This window comes from Salvelinus fontinalis, chromosome 5 (assembly GCF_029448725.1).
Source record: "Salvelinus fontinalis isolate EN_2023a chromosome 5, ASM2944872v1, whole genome shotgun sequence".
Classification (NCBI taxonomy): domain Eukaryota; kingdom Metazoa; phylum Chordata; class Actinopteri; order Salmoniformes; family Salmonidae; genus Salvelinus; species Salvelinus fontinalis.
The window spans coordinates 3,577,638-3,591,446 of record NC_074669.1 but is presented as its reverse complement, the minus strand read 5'-3'; the positions used below and the strand labels follow the sequence as shown (position 1 = coordinate 3,591,446).

Sequence of the window (13,809 nt, the reverse complement as noted above, 5' to 3'; positions counted from 1 at the left end):
TGTGTTTTGTCCTATATTTATTTTTAAATCCCAGCCCCCGTCCCCGGGGGTGGCCTTTTGCCTTTTGGTAGGCAGTCATTGTAAAAAAATTATTTGATCTTAACTGACTTGCTTAGTTAAATAAATAAATAAAATATAGCCTATATGTGAAAAACCCTGCATTATGTTCGATGTGTACAGTATGCAGTGCTTAATTAGTTAAATTAAGCACTCGGAACACTCAGCGCGAGAGGGGGCATAGACTATATGCCCACATACTTGAATATAGCTGTGGTGTTTACACAAGTCCAAATTTCTTTCAGCCTAATTTTCCAAGACCAATATACAGTATTTTTTTTTTTAAGTCACTGCAGATCTCCTGCCATATGCACACTTACTCAGTTTACAATAACCGTATTTCATATAATTTAAGACTAACAGTAGAACACACATCACAATATCAGAATATAATTTAAGATTTCTTATTTTATGTTGGTTCCAGCAGAGCACATGAGAATATATAGGCCCCCTGCCTATAACATGAAGCTCATATTCAGATTAAGGAAAATATGTTCCTACCTTAGTTTTCAAAACCTCTCACAATGACTTTCCATGTCAGTAAATGTCTTGCTCAAAGCCATGAGCGGGCCTGTATCTGTGATGTTTAGCCTCCTTGTAAGGCTGTTCAGAAGAATCTGTCAGTAGTGCCTATTTTATTTATTTTTTTAAATTTTGAATGTTAACGATAACCTGTGTGTCCTCTTTAGCCTCGTCTACAATGCTTGCTTCCACTAAATGCTCCTTGCTTTGGGCATGTTAAAAAAAACTTTGAGGGCTTTGTTTTTTTTTTTTACATCGGAGGCAGAAGACATTGCTGTACATTCCACCCAATCTTTTGCTAGTTTAATCCATCCAGTCGTTTCTAGACCCAAGCTCACTAAATTTTTGATGTTTTACAGCCCAGCTTTTAATTTCACATGACAAGCCAGGGGTTATATCTTTGCTTCTTCTTGAACTGAGTGTCCCTTCAGTGGATCAACCTGGTCTCAGAGCATTTTGTATTATTCTGTACGTAAATCTGAGCTGGTCCTTTTAGTATGATATGTTACATTTCGTATGGTATGTATTAATTTGTGAATGTCCATCACCCATTTCGTATGGTATGTTACGATTTATAATTCGTATTATATGATACGAATTTGCAAAACGTACAATATGTTACAAATTTTAGCTAGGTGGCTAACGTAAGCTAGGGGTTAGGGTTACATTTAGGCGTTAGGTTTAAGGTTAGAGGAAGGGTTAGTTAACATGCTAAGTAGTTGAAAAGTAGCTAAAATGCTAAAGTTGTCTGTGATGAGATTCGAAGGCCTACTTGCTAGTGGAGGTGGCAGGATTAGCAGCGCTGCTAGCTAAGGCATTGCCATCAGGGTCAGTTCCCCCCTCTTCTGGCACTGACAGTTCTCTGGCTCGTTTCGGGTTTGATTCACAATTTTTCTGGATTTTTTAACTTGAATAACATCATCATTGCTTCTTCTTATCCATTTTTTTTTTTTAATTAGTCTTTCCCACGTTTCAAATTCAGTAGGGAGACGACTAGCGTCTACGTACGTGACTAAGTACAGTCGGGACCTCTTCCCTAGCTGACCACCACTACCAATACCTGTATCAAGATCAGTTACTTACCCCCACCGACCATACCCATAACCTTTAAGTACAAATAAGAAAGCAGGTCTGGAATCAGTGTGGGAGGATAGGATGATTACACAGGATCCTCACGCTTTTAGCTGATGGTTTTTCTGGGGGTTGGGAGAAATAACAAGTAGGCAATTTGATTTGACTCTGATAGCTTTTATTAGAATGTTTATAGTGCGAACAGTGATACAATTAATAAATCATTCCGCAAGAGGTACCAGATCCGGGAAAATAGGTGATCTGGCTCAAATTAAGCACTGACAGTATTATTAGGTTTTATGAAAAAAAATAAAAAAAATCTAATTGGATTTTCAATACCTTGTTTAATTGTATTATGAAATTATGGTTATTCAAATAGTGGTCTGGGAATAGTGTTGCAATGTTCTAGTAACTTTCCCAAAATTACCAAGTTTTCTAGAAATCCTTGGAATTTTGGGAAAGTCACAGAAATTTTGCAACCCTATCTGGGAATCAAAGAAATGAGAGAAAAAGTTGATTACATTGTATCAGTCTGAAACAGCTGAATTGGTTGTATAAGCTTCTATTTCATCCCAAGGTGCATGATTTTCCTGTATGGTCCTGGTCCACCCCAAAACCCCCTATGGGAAAAATATCAGATGTTTGGACAAATATTAGCAACAAAAAGCTCTATAAAACATGTATTCCCTGTTTAGTCTACATAAAAGGTTGGGTTTATTAGGGCACACAACAGAAAACATTTAGGGATGGAAAATGAAACTGAGCATTTCTTATCGGTCAAATCAAGTAAATCCATTCCTTTTTGTGCCCCCCCCTTGGTGCCTTACGAACACGACCCAGTAATTATCTTTGACAGCTACTTACTTGAGAAGTCCATGCCAGTACAGATGAGGCATCACGTCAGCTTTCATGTGGTACATGGTCCATCTCTCCTTGCTTTGGTCAATAGGGAATGTCTCCAATGGCTGCCCACTATAGTCAAACTCAGCCAGAATGACGGTGTTGTAGTTCGTCACCAAAGGGCAGGATGTGTAGCCATCATACTGTAAACAAGTAAGTAAGGGCTGTTCAAAGCGGAGTGCCTGGATACAGCCCTTAGCCGTGGTATATTGGCCATATACCACAAACCCCTCGAGGTGGCTTATAGCTATTATAAACTGGTTACCAACGTAATTAGAGCAGTAAAAATAAATGTTTTGTCATACCTGTGGTTTATGGTCTGATATACCACAGCTGTCAGCCAATCAGCATTCAGGGCTCGAACAACCCAGTTTATAATAATATGGATACGTCCCAAAAGGAACCCTATTCCATTCACAGTGCACTACTTTTGACCAGGGCCCTGGTCATAAGTAGTGCACTATATAGTGTGTCATTTGGGACATACCCTGTGTTATCTTGAAGATTCTAAAAATACTAATCCGCAACGATCTGTAATTTTTAATACGAGGTTAAGTGTAATTAGTGTTATGTAAGGTAACTTACCTTACTATCCGGCTTTTCATTCTTCAACACTTTTGAAATTGTTCTGTCCAGAATACTAGACTGGGCAGCTGGAAAGAAAATGCACCATATTCTTACTGATGCTCTTCCCCATGCTCAACAACAATTGTAGTACATGTAGGTACAAGTTTTCAACCTCGCACCTACTCATTCAAGGTTTTTCTTTATTTTTACTATTTTCAACGTTGTAGAGTAAAGATGACTGCTATGGTGTGTGGTCATCCATACTAGAGCAAAAGTTTTGCAAGAGCTGTTTCCCCTGGTGTTTAGTTGTGGTATTATCATTTTTTACAAGTGGCAAAACAGGAAAAAACAAAAAAACGACTTACCCACGGCAGCAGCTGTTTTGGATGTCGGCAGGTTAGTGCAGTCTCCGATCCCAAACACGTTGGGATACTTGTTATGTTGAAGGGTCTCTTTGTTGACGTCCAGCCAGCCAGCCTCATCAGCCAATAAGGATCCTTTAACCACCGGGTTGGGTCCCATCGGAGGAGTGACATGAAGCATCTCATACTGAAAAAGAAAGAAAAGCTTGATTCCCTGACTGAAAATTAGCACAAACAAAATCAAACTATTACTGTCTTGTTGTTGCCCAGCAAATTCTCAGATAGTAAGTTAAGCTTTAGACAAGTAAGCCTTGTCTGAGCCAGAATGACCCATAGGCTCCTGCCCTATCTCCTAATTATGTAGTGAGGCAGCTTGATGTACCAGCACACCCCCTGGACAGGATGCTAGTCTATCTCCTGTTTCTGTAGTGTGAGTCAGCTTGATGTACCAGGTATCATTTTTTAGAGTCTTTGGGGAACAAACTCCCAATCTTCTTATCTTAGGGGAGAAACACCAACCACAAGGCCACTGAGATATTGAATGCTACAATAACTGTGACTACATCTGCATACTATGTTACTTAGCATCAGTTTTCTATGTCAACTTAAATAATATGTTAGAAATCTATGAACAAACCCTTCGGCTACATTCTGTGTTTTCCATTAGCAAATTACCTCAAACACTTTGGTTTCTCCGGGATTGTCGAGGTTTTCAAACACAGCTTCCTGCTTGTCGGCCCGGACCTCGATGAGATTTTGTCTGAGATTCACCTCGATGTCGCGACTCTTCACAATCTCCCACAATGCATCTGCATATTTCTTGACCCCAAACAGCACTGGCAGTGATGTGTTGTACACAACGTTGGCCTTAGCCCTTTTTCCTGTCTTCGAGAGGGATCAGAATAAACCTGTTATAATATTGAGGAAGGGTATGACACAGATGAGAGCTGGGTTGTGTTCATTAGGTACCAGTAAGAAATACACTTTTACCATTTCAAAACGTTTTGCTACGGTGTGCACTAATGAACACAAGTCAACCCAGATATAAAAAGGTATTCTGAATCCACATTTTTGTAACAGTTTATCTGATGCATTTTATATCACAATACCTTTCTGAGATAAGCATCGGTCAGGTACATGATCTTCTGTGGGGCTCCTGCACACTTCACCGGAGTGTTGGGGAAAGAGAATACAGCATTTCCCTCCTTAAAGTTCTGCAGTGCACTCCAAGTCTTCTCCACAGTTTGTACGGAATAGTTTGAACCAATCTTAAATTTGACCCAATCTTCAATCTCAGGCAGGCCCTTGATCTAGAGAGTGATTGTGAGAGACAAAAATAGATGATCATTGGCAGTGACTGACTCATACTATAAAAGGATTTATGTTAAAAGGCCCATTGCAGTAAAAAACGTGATTTACCTGTATTTTAAACATATTTCCACACTAAGGTTGGAATAATACTGTGAAATTGTGAAAAAATATGATAATGCCCTTTTAGTGTAAGCGCTGTTTGAGAAGGCCACCTGAAATTTCTGCCTGTTTTGGTAGAATGGAGTTTTGGCCTGCCTGGTGACATCACCAGACAATACATTCGTTAATAGACCAATAAGAGAGTTCCAAACCTCCCCACTCAGACAGTCTGCTAAGAAGCTATTTTTGTTTATTTTTTGACCATTTTAATTGATAACAATTCACAGTAAGTTATTTCATTGTTCCACAGAAATGATTTGATATTGAAAAAAACATGTCTGCATTGGACCTTTAAAACAATATTGAGGGAGTGGTGAAAGGCATAAAATAAACAATATGGTGCGTATTACCTTCTCATAGTGTAGCTGTAAACCTAAAGCCACTATCAGATATTGGTAGGAGATCTGTTACAGGGAAGACAATACAAGTTCCAGTCAGTTGTAAGGTAAAATTATTGTAGGCCTTGTTATTAACAAACATACACCGAGTATACAAACCAATTAATAACTTTGATCTTTCCATGATATAGACTGACCAGGTGAAAGCTATGATCCCTTATTGATGTCACTTGTTAAATCCACTTCAATCAGTGTAGATGAAGGGAAGGAGACCGGTTAAAGAAGGATTTTTAAGCCTTGAGACAATTGAGACATGGATTGTGTATGTGTGACATTTAGCGGGTGAATAGGGAAGAAAAAACAAATGTTTCCTCTCATTTGTTTCAGCACTGAGCACATTTCAGGTCTGCTGAGCGCAAACGTTGTTAAAATTCTGTGCAACTTCCAGAACGCGTTTACTGTGAACACTGAGGCTGTAACCACTTTAAGTTACAGTTTTAACCGTGGTCAAGTAGGCTACTGTGGCTATTTGATCATAATCTAGACCTACCAGAGTGGCTTACCATCAAAAACAATGGAGAAAATGCATCCCATAACATTTTAACATGGAAATAGCTGTTCTATCATTCAGCCTACAGTAGCAGACAATGTGTGGTGTTCAATGTAGACCTACATTCCATGAGACTTTTGAAAAAAACATGCAGGGCTTGACATTAACCTGTTTATCCACTTGTCCTTCAGACCAGGTGACTGAAAATGTAAAATGCATTATTATTCTGATACCATTATTACAGAGAATCAGACAAATTATGCTACCCTCTGCCTATTCACTACTTAGCTTACTCAAGCCTGTTTCAAAATACAACACTGCCCCTTTAAGACAAAAAAAGCTTGTTACCTGACTCGCTTTTCAAAGATGTCTAGAAATGTACATGTTTTGAAATGCTCTTGTAGGAAGCAATCACTCCACTATCGCTGACTACAAATGATCTACAACTGGGCTAATAACTCACTAACTAGCAAAATAAATGAACAAAATGTGCACACATGGCTACATGCAGCTCTCCCTTTGATCTCAAAATCACTGCATCTCATGCTGTTACGCTCATGCTGTAAACACGGTCCAGTTCAAAGTAACCGATCCATATGCCAACGGTCTATTTGCATATAGGCCTACTGTAGCTCTGATTGGTTATGCCGCACCGGTCTGTTCAATCTCGTGCTTCTCTACGTGGGCCAATGTTTCTCCTGGGCGGCAGTCCCGGGGCGAGCGCGAAGTTTAGAGGGAACATGGAGTGCAACTCACTGTTAGGAAGTCGTTCCTAATGTTTGGTGTACTCCGTGTAAAGGACATGTAAAGCTGAATAATTTCATTGTCATTTGTCCAGTTGCAAATCAAGATAATCTATATTGCAGGCCTCTCCAACCCTGTTCCTAATTTAGTGAACCTGACTCTAATAATTAGCTGGTTGATAAACTGAATCATGTCAGTTACAACTGGGGTTGGATTGAAAACCTACAGGAGAGTAGCTCTCCAGGAACAGGGTTGGAGAGCCCTGGTGTAAACTTACAGGAGGGTTCCTCTCTGGGAACAGGGTTGGAGAGCCCTGGTGTAAACCTACAGGAGAGTAGCTCTCCAGGAACAGGGTTGGAGAGCCCTGGTGTAAACCTACAGGAGAGTAGCTCTCCAGGAACAGGGTTGGAGAGCCCTGGTGTAAACCTACAGGAGGGTTCCTCTCTGGGAACAGGGTTGGAGAGCCCTGGTGTAAACCTACAGGAGGGTTCCTCTCTGGGAACAGGGTTGGAGAGCCCTGGTGTAAACCTACAGGAGGGTTCCTCTCTGGGAACAGGGTTGGAGAGCCCTGGTGTAAACCTACAGGAGGGTTCCTCTCTGGGAACAGGGTTGGAGAGCCCTGGTGTAAACCTACAGGAGGGTTCCTCTCTGGGAACAGCGTTGGAGAGCCCTGGTGTAAACCTACAGGAGGGTTCCTCTCTGGGAACAGCGTTGGAGAGCCCTGGTGTAAACCTACAGGAGGGTTCCTCTCTGGGAACAGGGTTGGAGAGCCCTGGTGTAAACCTACAGGATGGTTCCTCTCTGGGAACAGGGTTGGAGAGCCCTGGTGTAAACCTACAGGATGGTTCCTCTCTGGGAACAGGGTTGGAGAGCCCTGGTGTAAACCTACGAGAACAGGGTTTGAGAACAGGATTGGAGAGCCCTGCTCTATAGCCTTTTATCTTGCCATCTGATGTTGAAGTGTTATGGCTTTTTCTGTTTTTTTCCCCAGTTTAGCATTTTGCCTCCAGCACCTTCACTAATCGGTTTTGCTGTGTGGGGTAGATTCAGCCTATTATCCGCAGGAAAAATGAGCAACACAGATTATGACAACACTTGACTGACCTTTGCCTTCAGATGGAGACCAAGCCCTATAATTACATTTTATAACTTCAACCAATGAGAAATAAATCAAATAAACGATATGGAAAGTAAACAGCCCAACCTACCTCCATGCCATTTCCTGTGCGCACAGTGTTTGTGTCTGGGTCGATCTCCTGAACCCTGGATCTAACCCACTTAACACCAGACGGCACAACACTGGCGGTGGGGCGACCGGAAGAGGCCACACCTTTAGCCCCGGCGCCAACCAATGTCCAGATGGGCTGATAGTAGTGCATCTACGGGAAGAATGTTGCTTATTATAAACTGGGAGGTTCCAGCCCTGAATGCTGATTGGCTGACAGCCGTGGTATATCAAACCGTATACCACGGGGTATGACAAAACATAGATTTTTACTGCTCTAAGGCACCTTGGGGGTTTGTGATATGGCCAATATACCACGGCTAAGGGCTGTATCCAGGCACTCCGCCTAAGAACATCCCTTAGCAGTGGTATATTGGCCATATACCACACCCCCTCCTCGGGCCTTAATGTTTAAATATATACTCTTGTGCACGAGACTACATGTTCCACATCCAAAATGGCCTCCTATTCCTTATGTAATGCACTATGGGCCCCTGGTCAAGTAGTGGACTATATAGGAATAGGGGGCCATTTGAGACACCCACTGTCTTTAATACCTCACTGGGTTCCACTATGGCCACGTTTTCCGCCCCTAGCTTCCTCTTCATCCGAGCACTCATTGTGATGCCACCACTTCCTCCTCCCAGCACTAGGACCTTGTAATGCTCTTTGGAGGAGGAGGCATGGCTGTTGCTGCTGGTGTGGAGATGACAGAGGGCTATAGCAGCAGTCCTATGGCACTGCCGCCACAGGGCTGGCTGCCGATGCACCACTCTGACTGTAGCCATGTATTCCTTTCTGTATGATCTCTAGAATGGATTCAAAGTCAGGATTCAGTTACAGTGATGACATAGGGCCTAGTGACTGACAGATTATTGACAGGCAGGGATTACATAGGGCCTAGTGACTGACAGATTAGTGACAGGAAGTGATTCCATAGGGCCTATGCCTAGTGACTGACAGATTATTGACAGGCAGTGATTCCATAGGGCCTAGGCCTAGTGACTGACAGATTATTGACAGGCAGCGATTCCATAGGGCCTAGGCCTAGTGACTGACAGATTATTGACAGGAAGTGATTCCATAGGGCCTATGCCTAGTGACTGACAGATTATTGACAGGCAGTGATTCCATAGGGCCTAGTGACTGACAGATTATTGACAGGCAGTAATTCCATAGGGCCTAGTGACTGACAGATTATTGACAGGCAGTGATTCCATAGGGCCTAGGCCTAGTGACTGACAGATTATTGACAGGCAGTGATTCCATAGGGCCTAGGCCTAGTGACTGACAGATTATTGACAGGAAGTGATTCCATAGGGCCTATGCCTAGTGACTGACAGATTATTGACAGGCAGTGATTCCATAGGGCCTAGTAACTGACAGATTATTGACAGGCAGTGATTCCATAGGGCCTAGGCCTAGTGACTGACAGATTATTGACAGGCAGTGATTCCATAGGGCCTAGTGACTGACAGATTATTGACAGGCAGTGATTCCATAGGGCCTAGTGACTGACAGATTATTGACAGGCAGTAATTCCATAGGGCCTAGGCCTAGTGACTGACAGATTATTGACAGGCAGTGATTCCATAGGGCCTAGGCCGAGTGACTGACAGATTATTGACAGGCAGTATAGTCAAAGGAAAAAAACGCAGAAGGTGCATGTGTGCAAGCATAAAACACGCACTTACAATTATTAGGTTATTTAGGCTACTGGTTATATTCGTCTTATGTGTAGGGGTAACTGTTCTATCAATCGGACTTCTTTAACCTAGCTAGTTTAGCTTAGTGGTTAGTGTGTTGGACTAGTAACCGAGAGGTTGCAAGATCGAATCCCCGAGCTGCCAAGGTAAAAATCTGTCGTTCTGCCCCTGAACAAGACAGTTAACCCACTGTTCCCCAGTAGGCCATCATTGAAAATAAGAATTTGTTCTTAACTGACTTTCCTAGTTAAATAAAGGTAAAAAATATATACTTTTTTAAAATTGCCAACCCACATATGCATATTTCATAGCCCCTATGTCAAAAAATAATAATAACATTGAGCAAAGTGATTTGAAGTCTATGCAGAGCAGCCTATTCACATCATTCTACCAAGACATCTACTAGCTTGGGTTACATGTGGAAGACACATTTCAGTTGAATACATTCAGTTGGACAACTGACTAGGTATTCCCCCTTTCCCTTTCAATGTAACTTATTCTGGGAGTCTGCTGGGACCACTCTAAACACTAGTCAACAGTTAAATGGTGAATGATAGGATCTCTGATGATCCCATAGAATGTAAAACATATGGACGAAGTCATCGATGACGTCACCCCATTGTTTCCTATGAAGATTCTCAGTGGCGTATTTGATGATCAGGAAGTGTGATTTCAGTGTGTCGAAATCTTGCGACATGGAGGATGTTTTTTGGAAACATTGCATGCGTAGTTTGAGCTACTCTAGGAAATGATGTTGCAGGTTAGCTCAGTGCTGTCCTTGTGGAGTTTCTCTTGAAGGCAGACCGAGGTACTGCAGGCTGCCATTAGCAACTAAATGATCCTCATTACTTCATCTGTATGTTAATTTTATCTTTATTTTAACTAGGTGTAACAGTTTAACTTTTAAACCGTCCCCTCGCCCCGACATGGGCGCGAACCAGGGACCCTCTGCACACATCAACAACTGACACCCACGAAGCGTCGTTACCCATCGCTCCACAAAAGCCGCGGCCCTTGCAGAGCAAGGGGCAACACTACATCTAGGTTTCAGAGCAAGTGACGTAACTGATTGAAACGCTAGTAGCGCGTACCCGCTAACTAGCTAGCCTTTTCACATCCGTTACATAGGCAAGTCAGTTAAGAACAAATTCTTATTTTCAATGACGCCCTAGGAACAGTGGGTTAACTGTCTTGTTCAGGGGCAGAACGACAGATTTTTACCTTGTCAGCTCTGGGATTCGATCTTGCAACGTTCTGGTTACTAGTCAAATCAAATCAAATGTATTTATAAAGCCCTTCTTACATCAGCCGATGTCTCAAAGTGCTGTACAGAAGCCCAGCCTAAAACCCCAAACAGCAAGCAATGCAGGTGTAGAAGCACAGTGGCTAGGAAAAACTCCCTAGAAAGGCCAGAACCGAGGAAGAAACCTAGAGAGGAACCAGGCTGAGGGGTGGCCAGTCCTCTTCTGGCTGTGCCGGGTGGACGCTCTGACCACTAGGCTACCTGCCGCCCGTGATTTTAAAGTAATCGGTTCAAGGACATACATCTGGTGAAACATAACCAATTATTGGTACCATAATTGTGTTCAATAATTTGTTTAATATACACGAATATTGACCAAGAAGATCGCCATTTACCCATTCACTATAATGGGGGATCCTGTATTCTGGTGACAATGCCTGCAGTACTGCGGTCGGCCTTCAACCATTATAGATGAGTCCCAGTCAGGGTTTATGAGAAATAGACATCTCGAATAGTGTCAGACTGGTATTAAATATCATAGATCACTCAGATTTGGTATCTGATGAGAGTTTTATACTCTTTTGGAATGTTTATAAAGCCTTTGATATAGTAGAACATTACATTATTTTTCATGCCCTTAAAAACAAATGTGGCTTTGGAGATATATTTAATCATTTTACAAAATGTCTGTATACAAGTGGCAATAGTGAAACAGTCTGTATACTGCTAACAGTCTATCTTCCCCAACTTTGCCCGCCCCCCCATACCCGGTTTGAACCAATGATCCTCCGCTGTGCAACACACGTGACCGCACTCCTTGACAACGTGCGAAAGGTACCAATTTGGTAGCTCCATCTGAGACATTTCCTGCTAACTGTGGAGTGAGTTTACGGCACGTTAAGATCTTTCAGGTTCCAATTGCGCTTAATGTGAATCATTCATTCTTGGGTTGAACATAAATACATGTGAACTGTTGTTGCCAGTATCCCACTGATTATTATTATCTGACCCTGCAGGTCATCTGCATAATCTCCACCAGGCACAGCCAGAAGAGGACTGGCCACCCCTCATAGCCTGGTTCCTCTCTCAGTTTCTTTCTAGGTTCTGGCCTTTCTAGGGAGTTTTTCCTAGCCACCATGCTTCTACATCTGCATTGCTTGCTGTTTGGGGATTTAGGCTGAGTTTCTGTACAGCACTTTGTGACATCGGCTGATGCAAAAAGGGCTTTATAAATCAATTTGATTGATTTGATTGAAATGCCCTCAATATCTGACATCCCAGTTAAGGATACAATCACTTATCTGGAAATAACAATAACTTAAGAAACCAAAGCTAGATGTTTTCTGAACTTTAACCCTATCATAGAGAGAACTCAAAATAAATGTAACCCAGCTAGGAATCAGCCCAGATCCACTGTGCTAGCTGGGAATAATTGGTTACAAAGGGATGTATCTCTTTGGTTACTCTCTTTCTCAGAAGTTTCTTTTTAACTAATAACATTACATTCGTTATATTGAAATGAATACAAAAATGCTACCCTACTAAACATGAACTTAAAAGTTTTTTAAAGACATTGAGGTTTATTGTACCTTCTTTAATGAACAACCGGACTGTTTTACATTTATGTTATACCCGGAAGTTGTGGAAAGATATGTAGATTTTTTTTTAGATTATATACATGCACATTTTTCCCCTTCTACTTGAAAATGTTATATATTTATTTTTCTACAAAGTATTGCAAAGGCTATGCGAAGCCTTCTTAATCAAAAATCATTGTTATTTTAGCTCAATTCCAAATTCGTAAATGTAAGAGTCGAAAACCTATATTATTTGAGAATGAAATTAAACAATAAAAACTTTCTTCTTCTCATGACATAAAAAGCTATTAAAACTTTGAATGCTTGTACTTTTTACAAGGTGTTTATTAAAATATATTGTATGTATTCCATGACTGTTCTTTGTAATGTTTGTATACTTTTTTTTCTATTATATTGTATATTTTGAATTGCTTAAAAATACATTGGGCTGGGACTGAGTCGAGGCCCAATGTCACAACAGACTCCCAGAATTAGTTGCGTCGAAGCTAGAAACCTACCTTACTTATTAAGAAGAAAGTTGCGAAAACGGGATATGATCCTTGCAGGCTGGCGATCTATGACTGGCTACTCAGACTCCTTGCTCTGGTCAAACTTACTGTCGATCTACCTTCAATCTTGAACACACCTCGAGAGCGTGTCACCAATTGCGTAGTATAGTTTTCGTAGTAAGCCACTACAGTAGGTTCAAATTGGTCTCGTTTCACAAAACCCAGACTTCATGACGCTTGAAACAACATTCCGCCCACAATAAAGACATGCACGACTGCTTGATCAAACCTCTTCAAACGGAAGCTGTGCAGAAACATGAGTTGTAAACATAAATGACTGCGCAAGCTCATCGACCTGTTGAACGTCAATCAGCTGCTGAGTGCATTACTCGCAATGTCCACATGATGGCACCATTGTCAAAATAAATCCCTGGCAATAGGTCACTGCCAATGATGTACAGTATATAAACCCTTAAGATCCTTGTGTAATGTGATATTGTACCCCCTAGCCCAATTGTCCATTGTATATTATTTATATACTTGTGTTCCCACATGTACTTCCTGTATTGATTTGTTGTTAATTAAAAAAAAAAAAGTAAAACACTGGATTGCAGTTGCTATGTATTGGTCATTGAGAGACGGTTTGAAATTCTTTGAAGCCACCGTTCGGCCATATTGGCAGTCCTCTATAGGAAGAATGGAATTCTACAGTATTTAAATGAAATGTTTCAAGGACAAAATGACATGTATTTAAGCATAATTTGTGTTTTAGTGGTGACATTTACATTAGTTATCTAAAATAAATGACGTTTAGCTAACATAATATAATTTAGAAGTATGCATTAAGGTGTCTGAAATAGAATAAATGTGGCAAAAACTAATGTAGACATTAATAAATACTTTTTTCAACGGTGGGAGGAGTGCCAAGAAAGTCAAAATGGGCTATATCGTCAAAATTCCTGAAAACA

At 41.2% G+C, this 13,809-nt stretch overlaps 1 protein-coding gene across 4 annotated transcripts; it reads right to left on the bottom strand.

Annotated features, from left to right (window-relative positions):
• Positions 1 to 1,806: 1,806 nt before the first annotated feature.
• Positions 1,807 to 13,201, bottom strand: LOC129854917 (sulfide:quinone oxidoreductase, mitochondrial-like). Of its 4 annotated transcripts, none has more exons than XM_055922089.1 (10): positions 12,851 to 13,201; positions 8,364 to 8,615; positions 7,790 to 7,960; positions 5,300 to 5,353; positions 4,589 to 4,789; positions 4,155 to 4,364; positions 3,483 to 3,666; positions 3,136 to 3,203; positions 2,515 to 2,693; positions 1,807 to 2,270 (listed from the first exon to the last, which is right to left on the bottom strand). In XM_055922089.1, the coding sequence occupies exons 2-10, from the start codon at positions 8,592 to 8,594 to the stop codon at positions 2,213 to 2,215; spliced, it is 1,356 nt and encodes a 451-aa protein (XP_055778064.1). In that variant the 5' UTR covers positions 8,595 to 8,615; positions 12,851 to 13,201; the 3' UTR covers positions 1,807 to 2,212. The 4 variants fall into 4 exon arrangements, with proteins under 4 accessions (XP_055778064.1, XP_055778065.1, XP_055778067.1 ...); XM_055922090.1 differs by having other exon boundaries at positions 12,856 to 13,201; XM_055922092.1 differs by having other exon boundaries at positions 12,950 to 13,201.
• Between the last annotated feature and the right edge of the window lie 608 nt (positions 13,202 to 13,809).

Coding starts and splice junctions, on each gene's coding strand:
- LOC129854917 (XM_055922089.1), bottom strand. CDS start 8,594: ATGGCTACAGTCAGAGTGGTGCATCGGCAGCCAGCCCTGTGGCGGCAG. Junction 3,667..4,154: donor GAGAAACCAAAGTGTTTGAG/GTAATTTGCTAA, acceptor TTTCTTTTTCAG/TATGAGATGCTTCATGTCAC. Junction 2,694..3,135: donor ATGAAAAGCCGGATAGTAAG/GTAAGTTACCTT, acceptor ACTTGTTTACAG/TATGATGGCTACACATCCTG.